Source organism: Diorhabda carinulata, chromosome X, assembly GCF_026250575.1.
Source record: "Diorhabda carinulata isolate Delta chromosome X, icDioCari1.1, whole genome shotgun sequence".
Taxonomy (NCBI): Eukaryota; Metazoa; Arthropoda; class Insecta; order Coleoptera; family Chrysomelidae; genus Diorhabda; species Diorhabda carinulata.
The window spans coordinates 9162055-9188930 of record NC_079472.1 but is presented as its reverse complement, the minus strand read 5'-3'; the positions used below and the strand labels follow the sequence as shown (position 1 = coordinate 9188930).

Below are 26876 nucleotides of genomic sequence, written 5' to 3'. Positions count from 1 at the left end.
TCTTTTTTCATATTTCCTCAATTTAGTTAAAATGAAATTTAATTAGCACCCAATAAACTCGGTGTTTCTGTGTTCCAATTTATTTTTTCGCTAACAAAAAATGTTTTAATGGCATTAGATCATAGTTAAAATAATGAATTCTTTTTGAAAATAATATTGTTTGTTTGATCTTTTAAAATGTCACCACAAAGAATTATCATAAGTGAAAACACTGTATAAACTGAAACTATATAGTTAAACCTAGCAATATTGAACATAAAAATGACAGACTCGAAACATAAACATACCTACGTGGTAAACCAATCTTATGGCAAAGTTGGATATATGGGTTATTTTACGAGGTATGGAAAAATATTGATATAAAAAAGAGTAGATTTATTTAAGATCCCTATTAAGAAAATTATCTCAAAATATACGTTATAAGCCAAATACATTTTTTCAAATGAGAACCCCTGTATATTGTATCGAATTAAAATTGCATACATTTGATTGATTTTAGATTCATCCTAATCGAAAATACCTTACTCTTCTATGAATGTGATAGGGATGTATTTTATGTTTTTTTTAAGATTCTTTAAACCGTGTCTTAAAAATTAATGTCTTGCTTTTGTGAAATATTTCTCACATTTGTGTGCCGATCTTGGACAACATTGAACAGTATTTCCATTTTCCACAGTGATGCTGTTTTTGCTATTTTTATCGCAATTCTCTTCACTAGTACCCATAATTGTAACGATTCATTGGTTATTCTAAGGACCTGTTGTTGAGTTTCTTGCCGTCTGGAAAGATTTCATGATACACTTTTTATGCAAGGAAATAATTTTTGTAATAAGGATATTGATCTTTTTTTTATGAAACTTGTACATTTTGTATTTTGTTACGAAGTCGTCCATGACATGGATGGTGAAGCCGGTCCTATTCCTTTATGAAGGAAGGGTCTAAAATGTAGTGAACGCGTCGGGCGCAAAAGTTTTTATGTTTTTATATACACAGCGGTGATTTGTTCATATCATTTATGGAACCAATTTCTAGGAAAGCTTTTTCATTAATTTGTTCGTTTGTTCACTTTCTAGAATTATTCGAGAACTTCTTTTGGATATAAAAGATAGTTTATGAGCTCAAGTCAGTAGATAATCTGATGTCATCCCGACACATCAGGATAGATTATATAATTAGATAAGTAGATAATTAGATAGTTTAGTGAATAGTGGCGTAAAAAGTGACTAGTTTAGAATACAAGAGTTTAATTTGATACGATTGTTTTACAGTTTTATCCATTGAAAGACAATATAATTTCTCTTTGGGTCCGGAGATTTCTACCGAGTGAATAAAAATTCCGGCCCCAACCTATAAATTATGTATTTGTTAAAATAAACTTACACACTTACACCCTTATAGTAGTGGTAGGAACTTAAGGTGTTCTACCTTTTAAAGTTATTCTAAATTTTGGGTATCCCCCAAAAATAAGGGATGTTGGGGGTAGCTCAGAAATATGAGCATTTTAAAATGAGAGGTCACTCAAAGGAGTCACATTTTTTTTGAGTTGCATCCAAAATCTCCCATTTTTGGGGGCAACAATAATGTTGGATAATTTCAAAAGATAAAAACTTACATCTTAAGTTGCTACCACTACCAAAAGGGTAGTTGTCGACACCCTAGAGAGTGCAAGAGGAAAAATGAGAAAAAGAAGACGTAAATACATAACTTTTGCAGAAATATAATCTTTGACAATCAACTCTATATGTACCTATTTCATGATTTTGTATATTATACGTTATATTTTTTTACATTGCGATTGTTGGTTTTTTCAACTGTATATCTGAAACGATAGTTTATTTATAATTTCTTCAATAATGCAAATGGATATAAATCTCTAATTAGTGCTTAACTATCTGGCAAAGAAAATATCTAAATTATTTTACAGTTATGAAACAAATCATATGAATTCCTAATATTGTTAGATATTTTGAATAAAACGCTTCGCTATCGTATATCATAATTCATTACTTCATCATTTCAACTGTGGCCATTAGTCGATCGATGTGAACTTTAGTTTCTCTATAAAAGTATTTTTTTTTTCTAAGAAATACAAAATTCCGAAAAATAATTCGAGCCTAGTTAATACCTGGATCATAAGCTCGCCATCTCCAGATTAATCAATACAAAGGAAATGTTTATGTATGTGTGAAATTTACATCCCAAGGATAAATTTTGACGTTTCGACTTTTCTTTAAGTCTTTATGAAAATATTTTGATAAATATAAAAAAAAACTGATTTCAAAACAGAAGAGAGCTAAAATCAAGAACATTTAGATGCATTAATAAATCAGAAGGTGTAAGAAATACGAAATTGAAGAAATATATACATATGTATATATATATTTTATAACCTTTTTTCCGAAATTGTAAAAAGGATTACAAAATTGCCTGCTATATAATTGCCAGTACAGGAAAGTTTAGTGGTGTAACAATTTAGATGGTAAGTTTTCAATGCTCTTTATATAAAAAAAATTTGGAAAAAAAAACGAATGAATCAAGACATACCGGAACTATTAGCAGACGTAGAGGTAGAATAGGGTCTTTCTGGTGAACTGTTTGTCCCAGAAAAGAACATGAGTCGTAGTATAAGGTTTTATTTAAAATAGATGAACTCTTTTATCAATATTATGAGTAATTGTTATGACACTCACAGAGCAAAAATTTTTGTAATATCATGTATAGTAGCATGTTGGTGTTACTAAGGTAACTAAGTTCGCCTATTCGAAGCCTATTTTTCCTATTATGATAATTTGATAATCTGTGATTATTTCTTTTGCTATTATTATATGATCTTGGGTTATAAGTAGTAGGTTATTAGTTATAATTGAATGGAAATCATTTTGGAAATAATAGTATGCCGATTATTAATACTTTATTCTGAAATGGTTGGTTTCATCTTCTTTACGTTTTCGTCTACTGGATAGGCTACCAGCATTGTTATGTTGTTAATATTGTTTATTCTTATAATAATGATGTGACTTATCACCGCACTAAATGACCTCGAAGAGTGTGTTACCTTCAGCGCTACATAAAATGTCTCAATAAGCTAACAACCATTGGTGGAGAGAGAACTGAAGAAGAATAGGGAATATTATACAAATTGCCAATATTATCATAAAATTATTATTTTCCCATTTGATTTGTTTTCAATTATATAAAATTATTATTAAAGAGTGCAAATTAAAATTTAATAAAAAATAAGTTTGAACGAAAATCTGGTTTGTTTTTGTGTTCTTCAATCGTTTTTAGATTCTGATTATTTTACTGACATTCTGGCATTCATGATTACTGCTTATTTTGCATATAATCAAGATTTTAAATTACAAGATGTCAAAGAAGGGGAAGCATTAAAATGATCTTCGTAACATTATAAACACTTCATTCTTGTTTCTCCACGTCTCCGCACTCTAACGGGTTCCCTCTCAGGTACAAAATAATACCTATAAAACGATTTTTCGACTTTTTCCTTGACTCTTAACGATATTATAACCGATAAGGTTTCCTAAAGTCTTTATTAATCATTAAAAGAGAGTGAATCGACATGAAATACAAGTACTGGACAAGAAGGAGCAACATAGATCTGCGCCAATAGTAGTTCATTCTCCCTCCATTTTATATTTGGTAAATGCCAAAGATTATCATGTGAATTATTATTTTCAGTATCAATTCAGTTGAATTGATGAGAGAAGCCTATTATCAGAAGATTATTTATATTTATCTTATCCATTTTTAGATCATTTTTTTATTTTATATTTCAGATCGATTTCATTGAGAAGCACTCACCAAGTTGGAAAATTTTGAATTAAATAAAAAAAATGTTATATTCCAGTTATTTTTAATCATATTTTCATATACAATTAAATTATTAAACAAACTCTTATTTATTTACAAGTATTGTTCAACATTCTATGAATCAATAACATAATACATTTCATACATTTAAGTCTCACCCTGTATTAATATTCTATAGTAAAAACTAATTTCTAAATTTAAATATCTACCTTAAATAACAATTTACAAAAGTAGCGGTCTGTAAATAATCAGTCTTATTAGAATCAACAAACTGTTCTTATGTGATTATATATGGAACATTTAAATTTATCATTAAATTTTTTTCAACATCTAAGTTAAATATTTTTTATAACACTATATACATTTTACGATTTCAGATATATTCAATGATATAAAAAGTACATTTTTTCTTTCATTTAATGGATGTACATGAACTGTATGTCCGAAAGTAAATGGATAAATGAAAAATGCTTGATGCGCTTGCAACATATTTCAAATTTCTCATACAATATCGTTTCACATATTATCAATAATATCCTCAAAATACTTAAACAAATTTTTTTCAGTATACACGTTTACAACTTGAGAATTTGTTACAATTAAATATAATTCCAATACCTTTGTTATAAATATAAACATTCAATTCATGAAATAAAAAAAACTGACTTCTGTGTCGGTTGTGGAGTCACTTAATCTTATAAGTTTCTACCGCTGACCTTTATCATATGGTGTTTAAAATCGCCAAATATACAGCATCCCCACAAAAAATCGACATACTGATTTTGTTTCATCAATTGAAACAACTTTCACCTGTCTCCCAATAATCAAAAGAAATGACATTTACCGAATTCTCTAGGCTCTTGAAGTAACAGTATCTTAAATTAATTCTAGATTGTTGGCAGAATGACAACACTTCATAATAAGCTATGAGAAAAAAGACTTGGAATTAACAATAACAAGCTTACACACGGTTATTTGATGTCTTCAGAAAGTTGTCCTATTTGTCATGATTGTCATGTTATTACGACCCTCAAGTAAATACGGTACAATACTCCACTAGCTACCAGCAATTTGATCTCAAGACTAATCTCAAGGAAACATTCGACAGTTCTATTGAGATACCTTTGATATAGAATATGATCATGAGATCTAATAGTTCTTTACCAAATTTTTCATGTCATTTCCAATTTTTCGTTCTTGTGCCAATACCCAGTGTTATTGAATCACGTTAACCTAAAATAAAAACACAATATAAGCCCCCGTTTTCTATTTTTATTTTTTTATTATCAGCTAATACTATATCATCTGTATACTACAGCTGGCTTTGCATTCATTCATCCTTTTTATTATGCAATTTCTCTTCGGTCTTCTAAATTTTATTAATATATTCATGACCAACTATCCATTTCTTGTTTTCAAATATTACTTTCTCACTACTTGTGATATGGAAAGAAGTTTTCAAATTTCCAATCGACAGAAAAGTGTTGAATTTAGTTTGTCCGTTTCCTGTACGAGGGTTACTGCTTAAGCTTTGAGATATGGCAACACTGATGTGAATATGTCAAATCTCACATTGCCATCATAAAGTTTGACATTTTTAATGGTGAATGTACTCAGAACGTGTTGTTATGCGAGTGCTAATTCAATTGTTTAAAAATACTTGAAACATTCATCTTCATCAAAACATGGAATTAAATCGCAAACACTTGCATGAGATGATTTTCTATGACTTTCGACATCGATGAAACCAACAGCAATGAGCGGATTAATCCTCTTTGACTTTTGGTAACGAAGTACCATCTCGAGCACTTTGCAATACGATGAATTTCGCGAAGGTCGTTCAAAATCGCTTGTTATATCTGGAAAAATCGATGCTGTGCATAAACTGATATTGCAAAATCGTCATGCGACATAGCATGAGATTGAGGCATACTTGGGCATTAGTTCCATTCGCAAACATTCAATATTACATGAACATATGTTCCCGTTGGATAGAGTATAATTTGAAAATCAAAATCGTTCATAAAAAAAGCTTTTGTCGATTGGTGTGAAAAAATCGCGCTGCTCCAAAAGACGTCTATAACATCGTGACAAGCGACGAAAAACATGTCACCATTCCGACGTAAAATGGTCAATTATGAATGGTACATCAGTATTTGTTTGTCAGAAGTGTTCGAAAAAATCAGGTAAATCAACCAATGCGAAGTCTTACACATTCGTTCAAACAGAAACTTGTTTCAACAGTTAATACATCGAATTGATGGTTTATCCGCCATTCAGCTATTGTTTGATTCCCAATGATTTCTTCTTCCGCAGATCAAAAATAAATAGTGATGTCAACGTTTCTCTACAAATCAGTTCTTCCTTCAAAACACATGTTTTTGAGGTACCTCAATTTGATGAAGAAAATGCTTCGATAATTGGTTCTAGCGCTTGTAAAAGTGTATTAAACTTGATGGAGAATAATTTGAGAAACAATAAAAGCATATCTAATTATAAATATTTGTTTTCTTTTGTCTGTATCAAAACTGAAGTAGTCATTGGTACATAATTTAATCATTTTCTGTATTAAACAAGTTGAGAATTTTTCTATGCATTTGAATTATTTTCATAATCAAAATTTAGAAGGGGAAGGCTATGGTGCAGAAAGACTAACTTTTCTGCATTTTTAGGAAAAAGTTTACTCCTTTTTTTTTTCTCGTAGACAATCCCAACTTCGGAGAAAAGGCGCTCTGAATAAATACTACTTCCGGGCGCCGACAAATATTTTGCTGCAATCTTAATCAAACAGGGAAATTCAAATTTTCTTGCTTGCCACCATGTATAAGGGTTGTCATGACGTGATTTATTTAAGAAAAGATCCATTTCTCTTGAAAATGCATTTTTTTCTGTTGATGTGTTTCCAGAACCTGTGCTTTTTTCTGCTATCAGCTTTTCGAAGCAATCCATAAAAGTTGAGTGAATAGTTTGATTTAGACTTTGCTCTTCAGTTTTCATCCTCTTGGCCAAAGTAGGGGATGAACGCTCGCTATCGTCGCTTGTTTCTTCACAGCTCATTTTCATGCTATCGATTAATATATACTGCTTCACTTTTTCTTTTTGCAGTTGATTGGTGAAAACATTCATTTTAAATCTTGGATCGAGAAAGGTAGCAACCAAATGATTTTTACTCGTTGTAATGTCTTCAAATCGTTCTTGTAACCCTTGTTGTATGACGAGTATTGCCTGGCTTAATTTGGGTGTTAGCTCTTTTGACGTGCTCATTTTATTGTAATATCGTATTAAGGTAGCAACATACGGAATAATTTCAGAAATGCAAGCGTAGTCGGAACTTATAAGTTTTGTTATCTCCTCAAATGGTTGAAATAATTTTAAAAGATGTTACAAAAGCTCCCATTGTGCAGCAGTCAAATTGGCAATATGACAGTTCGTCAGATAGACAGAAATGGCTCGTTTTTCTTGCATTAGCCTTTCGAGCATATAATATGTAGAGTTCTAACGCGTCCTAACATATTGGACTAATTTATGTTGAAGGAGACCCAAATCTTTTCGGACAGAATGCAGTTTTTCTTGTGCAGTATTGTTATATATAAAAGTGATGGGGTGTTTAATCTCAATAACCTCAAATATAATAGGAATATGACAAAAGCCCAAGGGAGGTTTCATGAAAAATATATCTATGTATGAGGTGAATTTATAATTGGATTTTTTTTTCAATATCGAATAGTTGGCCCCTTCCTAAGGTTTTCTTTAGACGCTGAACTCCTACCATCAATTTGTTGGTCTGTCTAGTGGTATCCGTTTGTTTGGTTTCTGTTTTTATATCCATTTATTCATCTTTTCGTTGGTATTCTTTCACTATTCACTACATCCTGAATTCCTAGTTTTGCTGTAACATCCTGACTTGTCATTTTATTTCTGGTGCTCATTCACTTAATTGTTTTTTTATTTTAGTCACCCTCATAATTCTTTTTATTGTTGATGTTTCGGCGCTTGTTTCTTTTGCATACGTGAGAATAGGTCTTGACCATTTTTCCCAGATTGAAATTTTATTCATTATTAATTAAAATTTGGATAGATTCATTAGAATTATGTTGTAATTGCAACAATCTATACATACTTTTGCATTACATGTATCACTATTGTAGGGTTACTTGTTTTAATATATTTTTAAACTTGTACAGGTTTTCGTTTTAAACTGGAAGGTCTGCTATCGGAAGCCTCTAAGTTACGAACATTCGACTGCTATGAAGTCACTTCTTTTAAGTTTGTCGATTCTTGAGCCGGACCATTTCCAATGTTGCAATTATTATTAATCTTTTGATTACTTTCCGGTATCTTCGGAATGAATTTTTCAATATCAGGGGTTGTTTGAGTACTGCTATCTTTGGTTTTCCGATCTTTGTAAAAAACATCTGAAAATAAAATATAAATTTAAGCTTTTGACAAGATTATCTAAGATTAAAATGGATTTGAATGATTAGACTTACCGTCTGGAACATTATCGATAGGAGAAACATGTTTTTGTATATTTTGTTTCTGGTCACATGTGGCGGCAGTTACCATTACAGCTGCCATCATGCTTCCCGAACCAGTGTTAGTAGAGCTCTTGTTTATTGCACTGTATCTCATTGGCATCATGCTTTGTCTAATATTTCTTTCGGGTCGAATCAAGATTATATACAACTGTGAAATAAAAATAAATTGATGAGAATTAATGATTTTTCATTTGCTCAAATATTGAAAAACTTATTTTGTAAAGAATAACTATCGTTAGTTGGATTATTTAGTAAACTGTGAATTATTAGCTCATTTACAGATCATTTTTGTACTATTTTTTCTCCAATGTCACATATATATGAAGTTGGCTTTAATTTGAGGAAAAAATTGTAGGTTCGTCGACTCGAACCTTTTCATTTCAAATATTGAATAAGTTGTTCTTCTATTATTATTATTAAAAATGTCTATTTTGTGTTATAATTTACATTACATCTAAAAGATTAACAATAAGTATGTTGGCCGTTGTTCTGACGATCCATAGATGTCATGTGTATGTCTTGAAGTACTGTTGTGGTTCCCTTGCATCGGGGCATTATCCACAAGTTTGATGTAGTTACAATAACTCTGTCCCTGGTATATAGTTGTGACTCCCAGAATCTTTCGGCTGGAATATCCCTGAAGAGCAGCTGAAAAACAGGATTTCAAAAATCGATCGGGGTTTTAGTTTTCGAGAAGGCAGCGTGGCTGACGTTGAATAATTCGGATGGATATGTTGAAGTTTTGATTTACAATGATCTCGGTATTAGTAAAATTTGGAATTTTTCAACCAAACTATGTGATTGAATGTGTATTGAATAACTGCATTTAAAATCCGTTCATTCAATAGAAGACTCCATACTTGCTCCGGATTGGCACTATGTTCATATATATTTTTAAGACCTGGGCATTTGAGGACAACGTTGTGTTGCAAGGTACGCGTATTTTTAGGAACTGCAGGAATCGATGACCATTTAAACCTATTTTTCCCATAAAATGCGGTGGAAGTACTTTTCTCCCCGACGTCTTCATGGTTTTCTTGGTTCATTTCTTCAGCTTCAATTTCTGACTGACTTTCATGATAGGATGGTATGAAGTCGCTATCTGAGTCAATATCGCTGGCATCAGACTCTATTTCATCAGCCCATTTCATCAAAATCTGCTCATAATTCAAATCCCCATATTTAACTTTTTTGGAGGGCCCAGGGTTACAATCCATATCCAATCTAAAAGCGCAAACATTAAAAACAAATAAGTATAACAATTTTAATTTATTACCTAAACACAGATCACCGGTATTTTTGATCGACAGCGAAGTTTGCAGGTGAATAATTTCCTTAATTTGAACACAACACAGTAGGCACTTTGGCTGTCGCTATAGAACTAACTAATGGGAAGGTATACAGACGCGGGCACGCGAAAGTGGTATGCGGAAAAACTCATTCGCTGGGGACCCTCACCGGTCAAAATGACCGGATGTCTGTGGTTAAGGGTTAATTCCGTAAATTCATCCACATCGGTACCTGCTGTTTGACTTGTTTTGCTTGTGAGGGGTTGAACGGAAGTGGTGTGCAGTATCGGTTGGGAGTTTTGTTTTTTGGGTAAGCTGGGAAAATCTTGTATTTGGGATTTTTGGGTCCATGGATTGATAGCTGGAGTGGGGGCAGGAATGTATTTCTTAGGATCTGGTTTGGTATATTTATTTCTTTTTTAATCAAGTTTTTTGACGTACTTCGGGAAAATTTCTGCGTTAGCAGGGTGGTCACCCCTGCAGTTTGCACACCTCGCGGTCATTCTTGTGTAAGATGTTCTCCAACATATTTCAAGCATCTCGGCGCTCTACCACAGTTTAACGTAGCATGTCTCCATTGTTGGCAAATGTGGCATTATATTATTGGTTTTGTCTGCCTACGATGTTCCCATTGTATTCTTGTGTTATTTTCGGATCGGTCACTACTAGATAGACTGGTCTACCTTTCGTGGTCATCCGATAGATATTTTTGATGTGAATTTTATATGTTTTCTGAAGCTCCTCTTTTATATCTGTTTTTTGAAGACCTTCGGCTAGGCCGCGGAGGACAAAGGCATGTGAATTATTCTCCCATCTTGTTTATGAAATTGAACTTTTTCCCTTCTTAAGGCCTAAGTTCGAAGGCCGAAGTCTTCGACGTCTTTTGTGAAGATGATTGAAGAATTGTTCGTATATTTGATTTCAAATGGTTTGCGAATGTCTTCCTTCAGCTTATTTACCATATCTCTGTGTGCTGAAACGTTGCCATCAATGACTATTGGCGTCCACGGAGTATTATTCTTTTTGTTTGTAGTATTCGATTCTCAAGTTTTCTTCCTCTTGCTAGTTTGTTTGTTTTGAATGTCTTCATCCGAGCTCGACGCTGTATTTCCTTTTTTTTGGTGTTGATATTTGTTGAGAATCTTTATCGGACATCTCTGAAAGGGTATCATATATATTTTGAGTGATAGTCGGATTTATAATCTGAGTAATAATTTTGTTATAGGGGGTGTATCATTTGGGTTTGGTAAAGCCTGGTGGAATAATTTCCTTCACCTCCAACGGTACATTTTGTGCGATTGTAATAATTTCCTTTATATTCACTTTTTGCTTAGGTTTGCTTGTGTTTGCACACATATCAAGTTGTCTGGCTGTAATTTCTTGTTGCTCTTCTACTTTTACATTTGATAAATTTTTTCTCCGTACATTTTATATTCAATTATCATTGTTTTAAATGAACCGAATATAATTCGATAATGTTTATTATGACTGTACTATTTTGCAACAAGGAGCATAAGGTTAATAACATGTGAAAATCAAATAAGCTGTATGATGGGAAACTAATCAAAATTCCCGATTCAGTAAAATTTATGAGCCAACGTATTTTTTTGGTTTATTTAAACAAAAAGATATATTTGCCATGACTAGTGGAGTATAATCTAGCATGTATTGTTAACTTAATAACAGCATTCGGAAACGTCGATATATCAAACTAACTTTCATTATTTTTTTAACGCTATCCTACCAGTGTCATTTGATGTTATTTTTATGTATCTAATATCTCGTTCTGGATTTTATGTTGAAAACAGCCGAAAGCTGTTTTAAAACAATATTTTCGGTGATCTTATGTATATGTTACGGGTAACCTCAACGTAACGGTCAAATTTAGATTTACCCGGGGGTACACTACAGAATAACCGGGAAACATGGATAAAGTTCGAAATTCTATATGTTTCATACTTTATCCGGGTAAACCGTTCTGTCCACTTTTCTTTTGGTAAAGTTGGGAGTACCAAAAAATGACAAGACCATGAAAGTTTTAAGAACATATTAAATGGAAAAAACACATTTTATAAATACGTAAAAAACTAAATCTGCATTCCACTGAAATAAAGGTTATCATGAAAAAATAGAATCTATTTTTTTACAATAACATCGTTCATAGCCCACACTTCCTTAAAGTGAAAGTTCGCAAGTTGTCATAAACTTTTCTTTTTCGGTGGTGCACTCTTTAGATCTATGAGTTTCTCATCAAATACAGAAAAGATCTCTTGTTAGCTAGCTTAATAAAATCATCGTCGGATCTCTCGATAACTACAATGAGAATTTTTTTTAAATTGTATAATTGGATAAAGCTTCTAAATTTCTTTCTTGGCTTTTTAAATTTATTTTTGTTTAGTCTGTTCGATTGTATATTTTTTGACACACAGTGAGTTTTTATATTATATTCTCCGGTGTGCTCAATTCATGACCTTCTGCAAATTTGGTCTGACTTCCAGAAGTTTCTGTATCATTGGTATTTTCTCTGTAACTATTACCTACACTTTCCATATTATCTTCTTCGGTTTCAGAAATCATCATGTAGGTTTTCTTTTTCCCAGTCCCTATCCATAGGCTGGTCTTTGCTTTGTTTTCTATACCAAATTCTCTATCGACTTGTGGATAAGCCAACTTAATATCAAGCTTGAACATGGCAGTAAAATAGCTAGTTTCATTCTATCAATCTATCATATATCATTTTTCATTAACTGGACAAATATAAAACCATCTGACCATCGCCTACAGGTTTCATTGTCCACCTAGAGAATATTTTGCATATTCTAATTTGCCCTTTCCATGTCGCCTTGTGACGGCTGTGACGTGGTTTGCTATGCACTATTTTAGAGTGACTCCACATGTAATATTCTATGTTGTTCGATTGTAGAACAACAAACTATGTCTATCATGATCTTAGCAACTTCATCCGCTCTTTTTAATTTACGTATTTTAATAAACAGTTGAGGCGTCCTGATATACCATTATAAATTCATATTCATCTCCGAATGGTATTGAACTTGACAACGGCTGTTCGTCTCTAAAAAAAAGCATACGGAACAGCACTTGTATTTCTATACATATCTCCTAAAATTAGGTACTTCCTAACACAAATATTAGTTTCGTATTTGAGTCATTAGGGAAACTCAACTTCCCATGTTAAGGAATAATTTTTTAGAAATTACTCACCTTTGGAGAGAATAGACATGCAACTGTAACACTGGCAGATAGACTTATTGTGACAGACATACTGGTAATTCTTAAAGCTACATGGTTAGCAGTCCCAAAGTATAAAGGTACAAAAGCTAACCATATAACGCAAGTAGTGTACATCGTAAAACCTGGAAACAAAAACAAACACTTTAATGCGTAAAGCCGTATTGATCGTATACTGGTTCCAATAAAAATAGTTCTCGGCTATAACCGGGTGTTCAATAAGCTCTGTCGTTCAATAACAGAAAGTGCTATTGCGTCAATCGTTTTCATTTTCTTTTGTAGATCAATCAATCAGTCACTTCTTCATTAAAAATTGTTCAAAAGTTTACGCGTCACATAACAACCTGCTTATTGTGCAGTAATAAAATTCTTAGTTTGAAAAGGAAAAGCAGTGAAACACATTCACAAATGGTTGTTGAATGTTCATGAAGCGCTTACCATTTCGATACGAACATCAGAAAGACGGACTTTTTGTTTAAATTTTTTATTTTAAATGAAAGTTATTGAACGCTTCTCTATCGACAATTATTATTTTGCTTATAAATAACTTTCGTTCCTCTAGTCCAGTGGCCGCTTGACAAGGGGACCGGAGCCCAAATTTATCTTTTGTTGAATATTACCTTTTGATTACTCAAAATTTCGCCTGCACAACAAGCTTGATTTTGGTAAAACAAGTTTTTTTCCTAGTTTAATTTTGATTATGTGTATAATGGCTGATAAATTATTAAAATTTACCTTATAAAGGAGAATCATTTGTCATTTCCTTTAAATAGATATAAAATAATTTTCCATTTTTAATATAACTTATAGTACCTATCTACGATATAGTTTATTTTTATATTATAACAAAGTATTATGTACGAAAGAGTGATAAAACTTACTCACTAATTCAAAAATTCTCATTACCATCCTGGACAAATTCACCCGAAAATACTATTTTAGGTATTTCCATTCAACAGTCAAGTTTAGTAGCAAGGTGCAGTGTGCAATCTATTGTGAATTCTAGAATAATTATGGAAAATTTGGAAGGGCCACGCGAACGACGATATTTCGGTCATCCAACATTTAATTAAAAAACATTAATTTTTAATTGGTTCAAATTATCCACAAACATTTATGTAAAAGTGTCGATGACACAGTCAAATTAGTTAGTAGTACGCTTGGTGTAGAGCATTTTACGATTTACCCATTTTAGAAGAAAAATGTGGCAGTTCCAGACAGCAGATAAAGTTCCAGGAAAACCAAAATTTCAAATAGAAAATCATGCGTTCTCACATAAAGAGGAATATCAGAGAGTAATCAAAGCACTTGTCGCAGTTCAAGCTGAAAGGATTACCGTGAACTGAGTCGAAGCATACTGTAGAAATTTATAAAAGAAAAAGGTTTTCGCTGGTAAAATCATTCCAGAAAGTCTATTTCTCTAACAATAAACGATATTGTAGTATGGAGAAGAAATTACCTAATGAATATAAAAGAAATGGGAACACAAAAAAGAAATATATTTTATTCATCGGTAGTTTAAACAGTTTTTTTAAAGTGGTTGTTTTTCAAATCTATTCGTTCAAATAACTACCATAAGGACATGAATGATGAAGTTTTTATAGAATGGTGGGGGAATAAATTATATATGTTCTTTCTCAGAACTGTATAATAGTAATGGATAATACAAGTTATTACTTGAGACTTTTATAAAAATTGCTCACAACCAAGTTTTTAGAATTGATTGGATTCAAAGAAAATTAAGTTCCATTCTGGTTTCGTGAGAGGAGAACTATATTCTTTGTGTTCCCTTCTTAAAGAGAAATTCAAAAGGAGTAGAAAGAAGAAATATTTCTTTGAAATGAATTATGTTAAACAGTGGTTTTTGGATTGAAGAAGAGATAATGTGTGAGTTGTACAATATTAATGATCGAGTTACTTATTTCGAATATGCAAGTTGCAACAGCTCATCTCTGATTCTGATTTGGATTTGTAAGAAGCAGCTCTACTAATACTGGTATATGTTTATATTGAAATTATTCTTCATGAACTTTAGGTTGTTTGAAAAACAAAATTTAAACCCTTATACCTGTATAACCAGTATGACACAATGTTCTTCATGCCTTGTGGAAAAATGGAATGTTTTCAGCTGTTTGGAAGTTATAAGCAGATTAATTGTGGTGTGCACCCGATATATTCATTATCTTTATACGAATGTTATTTAATTCGAGTTAAAACTTGGTAAAATTTTATAAAATAATATGTCTACTAAAAGAAGTGACACGCCTATGAATTATGAATGCTTCGTCATTTCATTACTCTTTTATTCATAAAGATAAATTTAAGATTTAAGCCAGTTATCTATTAGGTATAAAATTATCTTACAAGTATGACCCGCCGTTATCAATTATAAACAATTATCTTGTCCAGTTAAGTTGATTGATGCCGAACAAATTTGTTTCTTACCGATATGTTTTGATTCGTTGAACGCTTCCGGAATTTTCCTTGTTAGAACGGCATAAGTTGTACAAACGACGATAAGGAATATAGGATAAGTGAATGCTATCATATACGATGCATCGATATAAGATGAACAGACCAGTAAATTGTCCTCTCTGGTGGGATAATGATGAATGGCTCTCGGAGGAGATATTAGCATCCATATTCCATTAATCAGTACCTAAAAAAACAATGACAGATTAATTTTTTCATGAATCAGAAGTGTGGAATAATATAAGGGTCTTTTAATATTTATGGGAAATTGATTGTGAAATTTTGGAACAAGTTTTTATGAATAATTATGGTTCAATAGAAAAACTATGTATTCACTGAATCAGTTAAATGGAAACAACTCTTATATAATACTATTTTCTCATATTTTAGCTTATTTATTCTTATGCAGATATCAAATATTATTGTTGTATTGTGGTATTGTTCTAATTATGTATAAAGACCGAACAAATCGGAAATAGAGAGGGAGTTAATAGATAGAATGTTGATGAAAAATTATTCTTTTTATCTTGTTATTGGACTAAGTTCGAAACCTTTGGGTGACAATATATTCAATGATTACCTGTACTCCTATTAAACCGAAACATATAACGAGTTGAGATCGTGGCGATATAAAACTCGGTCTCTTGGCAGAATGTTTTCCGGCGTTGAAAATTCTAGATATGCGGTTAGTTTTCGTTAAGAGTGCCGCATAGACGACAGTAAAACAGAAACCAGCGCTGAATCTGAAACAAAATTTATTCATTAAATTTTAAACGAGTTCTTATCTGAAGTTAATAACTCCCGCTCATAATCAGCGTTTATAAGAAGGGCAGAATTTGAAAGCAAATTAAAATTCTATTTTTATTAATCTAGCTGGAAAGAAGAGAATTATAAAAAATAATTTAGTTTTTTTCAATAGAATTCATCAAATATTGTGAGAATTTTCACTGGTCGTTTAATGGAAAAACATATAAGAGAAATCGTAAATGTAGTCCATAGAGTTGAATTGAAGATTAAGATTAATAATTATGAACGTTTTTAGTTAATTACTTTATAATACTCATTCATCATTTTATTCATAAGGTTGATGTAAGAGGATATAAAAAGGAATACGGAGCATGAATAATAAATCTATATACAGGGTGATTCATTAAGAATGTTCAATCTCTGAACTGTAGACTCTAGACCTCAAAATATGATGATTCTGCTCAACATGCCTTAGGCAAATATTGCTAGTCTCCGAGATACGGGGTGAGTTTGCTTGGCCACCAAGAGGCCCTGATTTAAATCCTTTGGATTTTTCATTTTGGTCGCAAATGAAGGCATTAGTTTACAAAGAAAAAATTACTTCTCTTCCACAACTGCGACGGAAAATAGAAGAAGCCGCGGATATAATTGAAAATAATAGACAAGGATTATTTGATATTAAGAGATCTTTACGAAAGCGGATCATAAAGTGTATTGAAGTAAATGGTGGGCATTTTGAGCATTAGCTTTGAAGTTTTTTATTTTTGTTTACAAATTTATTATTCTTACATATTTAAGGAATAATAAAATTTTTTTATGAAAAAATTAAAATTTATTGAACTTTTTAGAAGCAAATAACTCGATAAACGATTGAGTTACACGAATCAAAGAAGAGAAACTATTTTTGTAGATATTAAATATATAAATATATATATATATATATATATATATATATATATATATAGTTGTTATATTTGCTACTATCATTTTTACCCTACACCTTCAAACCAAAAAAATTTCAAACTCATAATACCCCAATTCAAATTTCTCCTTTTAAATGAGCAAAACTACGACTCTACGAACTCTAAGTGTCAAGAGATAATTCAAGAAGAATTCATCTGCCGAGGATTACAAAGAAAAGCAATATTAAGGAACTCTCCTGGCGAAGTCCAGTTGTTGAAATACTCTCAATCTATCTCTATAATTGCCGAGATATCCCGTGAAATCAGTGAAATCGAAATTCAGAAATTAGAAACCGACCATTGGATTGTGATTACCCCGTATAGTGTTATAGTCAAACAAAACTGCAACAAAACCATTACAAACTTTCCTGTGACCGGTAGTTATCTAATCGAACTTAATAACGAATGTGACATTTTAATAGAGAATTTTCATCTAAAACTTTTAAATCTAGAGTGCCTCAATATAAAAACATAGATTTACCCTAATTAAATATTCATACAAAAAATTTTACCCGAGATAGTGTTAACCTGAAACCTGTCTGAGAAGATAAGCTCGTTACCCATTCATTTTCAAAGTTTAAGTTTTTATTTAATTTTATTATATCTTATAGTTACAGCCTGCGTTATATACCTAATAATTAAAATAAGAAGAAATAAGAACCAACCCAAACGGGAAACAGTGAGTGCAGAAGACGTTTTTAAAAATATTCCTCTGATGCCGGCCGAACTCTGGTTCATCCCCATAGTTCTCTCTTAGGGTAAAGGAGTTACGTTAATGAACATTTTTTATTAAGCTTTATTGCATAATACTGTTTTGTAAATGTACTGAATAAACGATTCTCAACGTGTAATTCGTTTTTTAAAATCTCGAAATTCAGTAACTTAATTTGCAGCAATTTTCGTCAAATCTTCATATTTTCCGCTCCAACATGGCAACGTCACAATTTATGGGATAGGAAAAGAGAGGGCTAGATACAGAATTTTACGCTAAATTCGATGGTAGACTTCATGTTGTCGCGCTTAGGCTGAACACCCTGTTTACCTCAAAATTTTAGAAATGTGTATATGTGCAAACTAGTCAAAATTATTATCTTCGTTTGGTTGTAAATTTACTCGTATAATGTTTTCAAATAATAAACTTCGAATGTTTATACTTCAAATTCGCTCATCAAAATATACTAACGATTTGCATATATTTATATAACTACTAAATTATTGAATGTGGAAAAGGAAATAATAATGATCAGTTACGTTACAACTAAAGCTATCATATTCTAGGGAACCTAAAGGTTGAAACGATGTTAGTTCTTAGCCCAGGAAAATAGTGGTCCTCATTTCTTCTGAAGTTCTTCACTGGTGTCGTTCACTGAAACCGAAAAATTTCTCGTGCGATACGTTAAAGATCCTACTGACTGCGCCAATTACGTTACTTAACTTCGTGAAGGCGTTGACAGAACAGAATCTAATACTATTACAAGTTAACAATAATTATATGTTTTACAAAGTGCCTCGTCGGCGTTATGCAATAAAGCTTATTAAACAATGTTCATTAATGTAACTTGCACTATAAATGCTGCCTAGTAAACGTTATTAGTGAGAAGTAACTGAACTTGTTAGGTAAGTACGAAGGTAAAGGATGGCTGAAATGTCTGAACAGAGTAGAAGTTTTGTTTAGGATTTGGGGTGTTTTTTAGGTAAGCTTTAATTCAGGAGATTCCAATTAGCTTCATTTTTTTTTTGAAGGAACATCCAGAATATTATTTCGCCATCTTATAAAACTATTTTATCCCTTCATATTATCTACACTCTAAAATTGACTGTTTTTAAGAAAATTGCATTTTTAGTCTATGATTTAAAAATATTCACCTTTTTAACAAGTAAACACTGAATGTGACGTTTAAAATACTTCTAGCTTTTATGACAAAATCAAACCAGTAATTTTATACCTTTAAAAATTGTAATAGAAAATAGGGTATCCACAAAACTTGAAATAAACAAGTTAAACAAAAAGAACTAATAACAAATAAGGAAGAACTAAAAACTTCAGATAACTATTTTATTAAATGACCACCATTTACTTCCTTGCAATAATGTATGCGATCTTCAAAAGTAACCTATTGACATCAGTAGTTCGGAAAACCTCCTAAATTCTATTTTTCATGTTTTCCTTAGTAGTCGCGGGTGTTTTGTACACTTGTTTTTTGACGTAACCCCACCAAAAAAATCCATTTTTGTAAGGTCCGGTGAACGAGGTGACCATTTATGAAGTCCTCCTCTACCTATCACATAATCATCTAAATTTGTTATAAAACTGGCTCCATCGGTGGAAAATTAACGTCGATGCCAGTAAATCAGAGCAAATAACATTTACAACAAGAAAATCTGTTTGTTCGCTAATGTTCATCGATAATATTCCTATTTCGAAAAAATCCGATGTCAAGTACTTAGGTTTGCATTTGGATAAAAAACTTACATGGAAAACACATATCAAAAACAAGAGAAAACAGATTTTAAACTAAAAAATAAACAATGGTTACTCAATAAAAGGTCTCAACTAAGACTCGAAAATAAATTGCTCATCTACAAAACTATATCTATACCAATCTGGTGGTATGCTGGGTAGAGCCCCTTGGTACGTTACTAACCAAACAATTGATATCGCCGCTTCATCAAACGAGCCTAATCATGTCATACTCACAGACTCTCTTAGCTCAATCCAAAGTCTTCAAAAAATTCACACCACAAATCCATTAGTAATCAAAATCAAGCAACAACTGCAATACATACAAGACAACAACAAAAAAATAGTATTCTGTTGGATCCCCTCACACATTGGAATAAAAGGAAACGAAGAGGCAGACCTGACGGCTAAGGAAGCTGTAATTAGTGATAGTGCGGAGTGCGTGAACTTTTTAACTACTACCGATATTAAAACAATCTTAAAGCGTAAAGTGTTTAATGAATGGGAGATCAAATGGTCAACATCCACACACAAACTTCGTGAAGTGAAACACTCAATAAAACCATGGTCAATACTACCGAAAAATCGCAGAGATGAAGTTCTTCTAACACGTCTGCGTCTAGGCCATACGCCACTGACGCACAGCTACTTATTTGATGCGAAACACGAAGCAACTGCAATTGCAAATTAACTATAAAACACATAATCGCAGAATGTCCATCTCTTAACTCAGAAAGATCATCATCAAATCTACCACTCGGAACAATACGTGAAATTTTAGGACCAAAATACAACATTACTTACCTTAAAAATTACCTTAAACAGATCTCTATTATAAAATTGATTTAACAATTATTCATAGATTAAATACTTAATCTTTACTAAATCGCTAATAACCAGTATACGGTTGATGCGAATTTTGTAATAAAAAAAAAACAAACAATTGATAGCAATCTGAACATCCCACTAATCAAAGATAAGAACTATTCCCCAAGATATTCGATCCAATAACCACAACAATTAATAAATAATCTATACACTCAGCCACTAGCAAAAAGATTGCATATAGCCAGAAGATCTTCCATAATAAATACTCTCAGAGTACCATCAATAGATAGCTCCTGACTTATGTCACTTGAACAATTTACTAATTACTCTGCTCATGGAGTAGATTATAAAAGCGCTGTATATTAATAAAAAAAATTTGCTGTAACATATCAAGACGGGTAGTCTTTGCTGACTAGTCAGAACAAGAACTAGAGGATGGCAGCAAATTTGGAAATGAGAACTATTCATCATCAAACTTTAATTTCTAGCTTCCGGAAAGTGTTCTTCGCATCATCAGGGAAACTACAGTATAGAATGAAAATTACAAGTTAGACTTGATTATTATGATCCCAAACATGTATAAAAAAGGAAAAACATATGGGTTCTAAAATGACTTTTGATAAATCCTTACTTATGTAGGGAAATGACTTACGTTCAATTTAGGATGGTTTCCTAGACGTTGCATTACTGCGGTAGCCCATGATTGTTTAACCACATGGTAAATAGTAAACAAAGGACTCTAAAATATGTAAAAATATGGATGAAATATCAGAATAACTGACTAAAATTGAATAAATTTGCTTCCAAAATAATGTAATGTAAATATTTGGCAATTATAAAATAAGATTAAAATTGAATTATCTTTATTACTACCATTGTGGTATCGTTGAGTCTAGAAATGGAATGCCGCTTCCTGAACTATGGTAGTGACATTGTATTTTCTTTAAGAAGCGATGTTGACAACGACAATTAGTCGATTATTTAAATAGAACTAATTAGATTGGTTGGCGAGACTCAACTTTGCTTGCTTGGTAAATCGCTCACTTCAAAACAGAAGATTCGTTGATTGGAGATTCTACTTGTGTACGTGTACGACAAGCACCTGTGTAAAGGGTACAGTGGAGAAATAAATCATTCCTAAAAGGTCCTCGTCCCTCATTTGTAACTGTTACAGTGTGTCATTGATTGTTAACTTGCGTTTAATTGAGATTGATTATTATGGTTAAGACCGAGTGATTCCCGAGAATCTAATGAACAAAAGAAGGAGTAAATTTCACTTAGATGGTTGATTTCTGTACTTTTGTTAATACAGTTGTTAAGTTGAGAGATGTAGATAATTTCCAGGAAGGTTCTTTTTGTTATTTTTCAGTTGTTAATACAGCGTCAAAGCTGAATAAACATGATCAGCTAGTGCACATCTTTAAAAACGTAATCTGCAATCACTTTTATGGGAAATTATTCTATTGAATGAGGATGCTAAGGTTTAATTATGTATTTTTTGTTACAGTCTTTTCAAGAGACCCTGTGGATAACATTAGAAAGTGCAAAAGGAGAAGTTTTATCTTTCACTTTGGAAAATTAATTGTCAGCACTGTATTGGCAATCTTGAATTTATTATTATAATTTAGAAGTTTAGAGAAACTAGAAGTATTCTCTCTTATGTATGTTGAATAAGTATAAATTGTAAAACGTTGAGTCAGTTCAGATACATAGTTTGATCTAGGAGTGGAGTTGAGATTAACCCGATTTTGTTCATGTATGGATGATGACTGTTAAACAACAATTTGCATAGTAACGGTTTGGGATAATAGTTACCAAAGAAAATATTTAGAAGTATATAAGTTTATATTGTGAAAAATTATACTAATAAATTCAACATTACCAATAAAACAGTGCTAACAATCAAATCTGTCTCCAAAATAAAAGATAAAAATTTTGTTTTGCACTTAGTAATTTTGTTTACACTGTTGTAAATACTGTACCAAAAAATACACCGGTCAAACCTTGAGATCCTCATACAATAGAATCATTTCCCATAGGTGTGATTGCATATTACATCCAGAAAAATGTGCACTAGCTGATCATGTTAATTCACCTGATCATTAGATGGATTTTGTCGCTGCAAGTGTATTAACAACTAAAGAACACAAAACAACAACTGGCCTATATCTCTCAACTTAACAACTGTATTAACAATGAAACAGATATCAACGATCTCAGTGAAATTTACTCTCTCTTTCTTTCTTTCTTCAGATTTTCGGGATTCACTCGGTCTCAATCATAATAATACAACCACTTAATTAAACTCAACAATCAATGACACGGCAACAGCTACAACCGAGAGACTAGGACATTTCATTTCATAATTGATCAATTGATCTGTAAAGAGTGATTTTGGGGTATTCCTCCACTATACCCTTTTCACAGGTGCTTGTCGTACACGTATAGAAGTAGAAACTCCGGTTAATGTGTCTTCCGTTCTAAAGGGAGCGATTTACCAATCTAATTAGTTCTATTCAAATAATCGACTAATTATCCATTTCTTGACGGACCGATACCACACATGGTACTAATAATGACAATTCAATTTAAATCTTATTTCATAATTTTGAAATACTCACATCACATTATTTTGGGAGAAAAATTATTCAATTTTGGTTAGTTATTCTAATATTACATCCATATTTTTGTATACTTCTACATATTTGTGTGTTTTGGTAAATTAAGTCTAATTAATCTCAGAATTCAAAATCAAATCGAACTATTCACTACGTGCACTGCTCAACAATCATGGGGTACAGTAGTAATACAATATCTAGGAGAAGTTGAGAAATTTGAGTCGAACAAAAAGGATACGAAGTGGGCCTTCGGCTGTATATATTCCAATGCGATTATAAAAGCCTTAACTAGTGGTCGACAAATCAAGTATTTTTCGTCAGCATCAGAATATAAGAGGAAGATAAATCGAAAGTCGTGGTATATAATGGGATTCCTAAATTCCTGACCAGCATAGGAATAAAGCAATCTGTCCGAAACTCTTCACAGCAATATTGGAAGAAATATTCCGTGAATTGGAATGAGACAACACCGGTCTAAGAATAGATAGACAATACCTCAACCATCTAAGATTATGACAACTTTCTAATTTCCAATAATTCCGAAAAGACAAGTGAACAAATAAATGAACTTAACGAAGCTACCGATTGAGAAAGCCTAAAAATGAACTTATCTAAAACCAAAGTAATATACTATGAGCTGTTAGATAGACAGGACGTCCTAATAATATAATATCAAACTGAAAATTGAATATATATATATATATATATATATATATATATATATATATATATATATATATATATATCTGGGCCAGGGCCGGATTAAGATTTTTAAGGCCCGGGGCTAAAATAATGACGGGGCCCCCTTAAGGAATTCGAAAACCCGGAAAAGTTCACAAAATAATATCAATACGTTAGATTTGTGGTATCAACATATCAAAAAATACAGAATGATTTCCAAATGATGGGGCCCTCTTGGACCTGGGGCCCTGGGCTATAGCCCCCCCAAGCCCCTAGCTTAATCCGGCCCTGATCTGGGCCAATTAATACACAGCTTCGGATCACTAGTACTAGAAATTAATCGAAGAATAAAATTGGTATAGAGTGCATATGAAAGAAACTACTAAGAAACTTGGTATAACAAAAAGAGATCTTACGAGAAAATAATGGTTAAGGCACAAGAGCAAGCTAATTGCTAAAGGTAATACAATTGCTATCAGGTTTTGAATCATTATTTTATCATAAAAATAAATAACACAAAACTTTAATTTTAAAAATTGGAATGTTATAAATGTTTCACTAGTGTAGCTGACTTATTTGAAGTATTATTGGTAAGACCAAATCCAGTATCATGAAATTTCTTACTTTGTTTCGCTGTTTTCATCAATTTTTAAGGATTTAATCCTCATACAGTGTTCAATACTAGTAGAACAAAAAGTATTTTTTATCTAAGTTCAAATAGAATTGGAAAACAAAATAGTTGTTTTCACATACCTTTGTATGGCACACACGATATCCGTTGGTTTCAAAATGAGGGCATAAGTTACACTGTAACACATGAGTATACCGCTGAGTAAAACATAACTCAATTCTCGCCCAGAAGCTCTTACAATAGGCGTCTCGTTATGTTTGATAAACACGCCGAATATGAAAATCGTAATCAAAATTCCAGTGGAACTAAAAGCCATCGCTCCTATCGCCCAACCGCTAACTGGTTGTAAATATTCTTCAGGAATGTCTTCACAGTATTCATGATATTTATCCGGTAGAGTTCCCATTGGGCATTTCGTACAGTGTGTCGGATCGTCTTTATGACGAATCTGTAAACAAGAAAGAAGATGATATAATCGACCATATAGGATTATTAGCTAATTGAATGTTAGATACACAATAACCGTATAAAAGTAGAGGTTGCCACAACCGTCTCAAGTTGTATAAATCTATAGGATTTAAAAAAGCCGAAAGTCAAATAACGGTGTCTTGAACTTATAGCAGTACATTTATAGTAATACTGTGGCTTATCCTTAGAAAGTTAATTTCACACATTCACAATCAAGGCCTATATTAAAAGGAAAAATACCAATTACACTAGTCAACGAATAAACATCTTCTGCAAACCCATGCAAAAAATTTAACTGATTTTGAGAGTGGTGAAAACAATATGTCTTAGTTAGCTCGGGTTTTTTGTCGACATCGATGAAAATACTTACAGCTCAAATGAAACTTTCTTATATTAAGACATTTTCTAATTTTAAAAGTGTAAAGTTGAACTATTCTTTTATTGTAATCGAGATATACCAGCTTTTCTTCTCAACGTCCAACGTTATATGTTTTGCGTGCTATATCCTGGTGAAAACGCTTACCGTGCTCATCACTAATGTCTTTCATACATTTAGGTGAACAGTTTAGATGTGAGTCCAGAATATGCATTTTGAAGGAAATTTCACAGATAATATGCGAAGGCTTGAACCGTATCTTTTAAAAGTGTTTCATAGTTCTTAACTCTCACATTTCCGAGAACAGTAAAAACGTGTACCAAGGATTCTCAAGCCTTGCTCTCTTTTTTATTCATATTACTGTTGAAAGTATTGTCGTTTATTTTCTTCTAATTTTTCCTCTCTTCTTTTAAGTAAGTAAGTAAGAGATTTAAGAAGTTTTTAATTATTCCTAACTTTAGGAATGTACAAGTTGACACTAATGAACTAATGCTGGATCGACTACATTTTCTAAGTTAAACATGTCCTGGATGGCCAAACTTTTCTAACGTAATAACATAAAAAACAGTATTTACGGAGATCCCCCAAGACTATTTTTCACACTTCATCTTCTCAAGTACAACTCTTAGATTTTCGTAGGTTTCTTTCAAAGAAACTGCATGACCCACAGGAATAGAGGGGTATGTATTATCGTTATGCAATAGTACTGCTTTTAGACCACTTTTTGATGAATTTATGAATAATAATAGTTTTTGTATCGCGATCAATACCGAAAGCTTCAAATTGGGTATACAATTCCATCCAAAAAAGAAAAGTGAGTTATGTCTACAGTTTTATCAAGAGACACCTGCAAATCTGCATTATAATCAAAATATGTTTATTATATTTGTACTATGTTTTTTTCATAGAAGACGTTTTTTAATTCCAAGAATTCAAAAGGATTTTATTTGGAAGAAATTAATTCGATGTATAAAAATATAGATAAGAAAATTACATATAAGAAATTCAAATTTAGGTTGAAGATATTTAGTTATTAGAAAAAATATAAATGAAATGATAGACTATAAATTAATTAAAATTTTATAATATGTATTAAATGAACATTTGGGATATATATTATTTAAGTAATTATGTAATATGTCGACTATTGAGAAAGACAATGAATCTAAAAGATTTATAATTGATTTCCATTAATAAAAAATTATTAATACATCAATATCTGATTACTAACAAACAGTGGTTTATGAAAAATAATGCTTGGAAGTGGTGGTTGTTGAAAAAACAATATAAAAAATTTCGGAATTGATTCTGAACAGAGGATATCGTAAAATTATTTCATACATTTTAAGAAATATTAAGAGAATTTTAAGTAAATATCAGTATTGGAGGTTTGATAAGAATATATTGGAGTCCTGGAGCACAAAATTTGACAATTTATTTTTGAGATAAGAGTAATATGGAGTTATGCAGTTTTCTGATAACCTGAGGGAGAGAAATTCGGAAATCATGTATGGAGCATAAGTTATAAACTGATGATGAATGAGTAATTTTATGTATTGGTACCAATAAAAAGAACAATTATCCATAGGTGTTCATTTTTTAAATGTCCTTCTGATAAAACTCTTAGAAATGACATATTTTACAATTTTACTTGCTGGAAACATATGAAGTACAGAAAAATTCTCACTTTTACTCATCGGAAAATCAAAAAACCTCACTGTTTTT

The 26876-nt window shown here is 31.8% G+C and overlaps 1 protein-coding gene across 5 annotated transcripts in view; it reads right to left on the bottom strand.

The window, feature by feature from the left end:
• Positions 1 to 3857: 3857 nt before the first annotated feature.
• Positions 3858 to 26876, bottom strand: part of LOC130901434 (metabotropic glutamate receptor 2) — a 602363-nt gene continuing 579344 nt past the window's right edge. For 3 of the 5 annotated variants that reach the window (XR_009060283.1, XR_009060285.1, XR_009060284.1), the window contains 7 exons: positions 24430 to 24755; positions 15960 to 16122; positions 15353 to 15566; positions 12881 to 13032; positions 8322 to 8517; positions 7952 to 8246; positions 3858 to 5064 (listed from right to left, as the gene is read on the bottom strand). Coding sequence is in view for 2 of the 5 variants with exons in the window: in XM_057812830.1 (XP_057668813.1) it covers positions 8077 to 8246; positions 8322 to 8517; positions 12881 to 13032; positions 15353 to 15566; positions 15960 to 16122; positions 24430 to 24755 (1221 nt within the window). In the remaining 3 variants the exon portion in view is untranslated. Of the gene's footprint in view, positions 8247 to 8321; positions 8518 to 12880; positions 13033 to 15352; positions 15567 to 15959; positions 16123 to 24429; positions 24756 to 26876 lie in introns of all 5 variants that reach the window. The other 2 variants (XM_057812830.1, XM_057812832.1) reach the window with 1 other exon arrangement.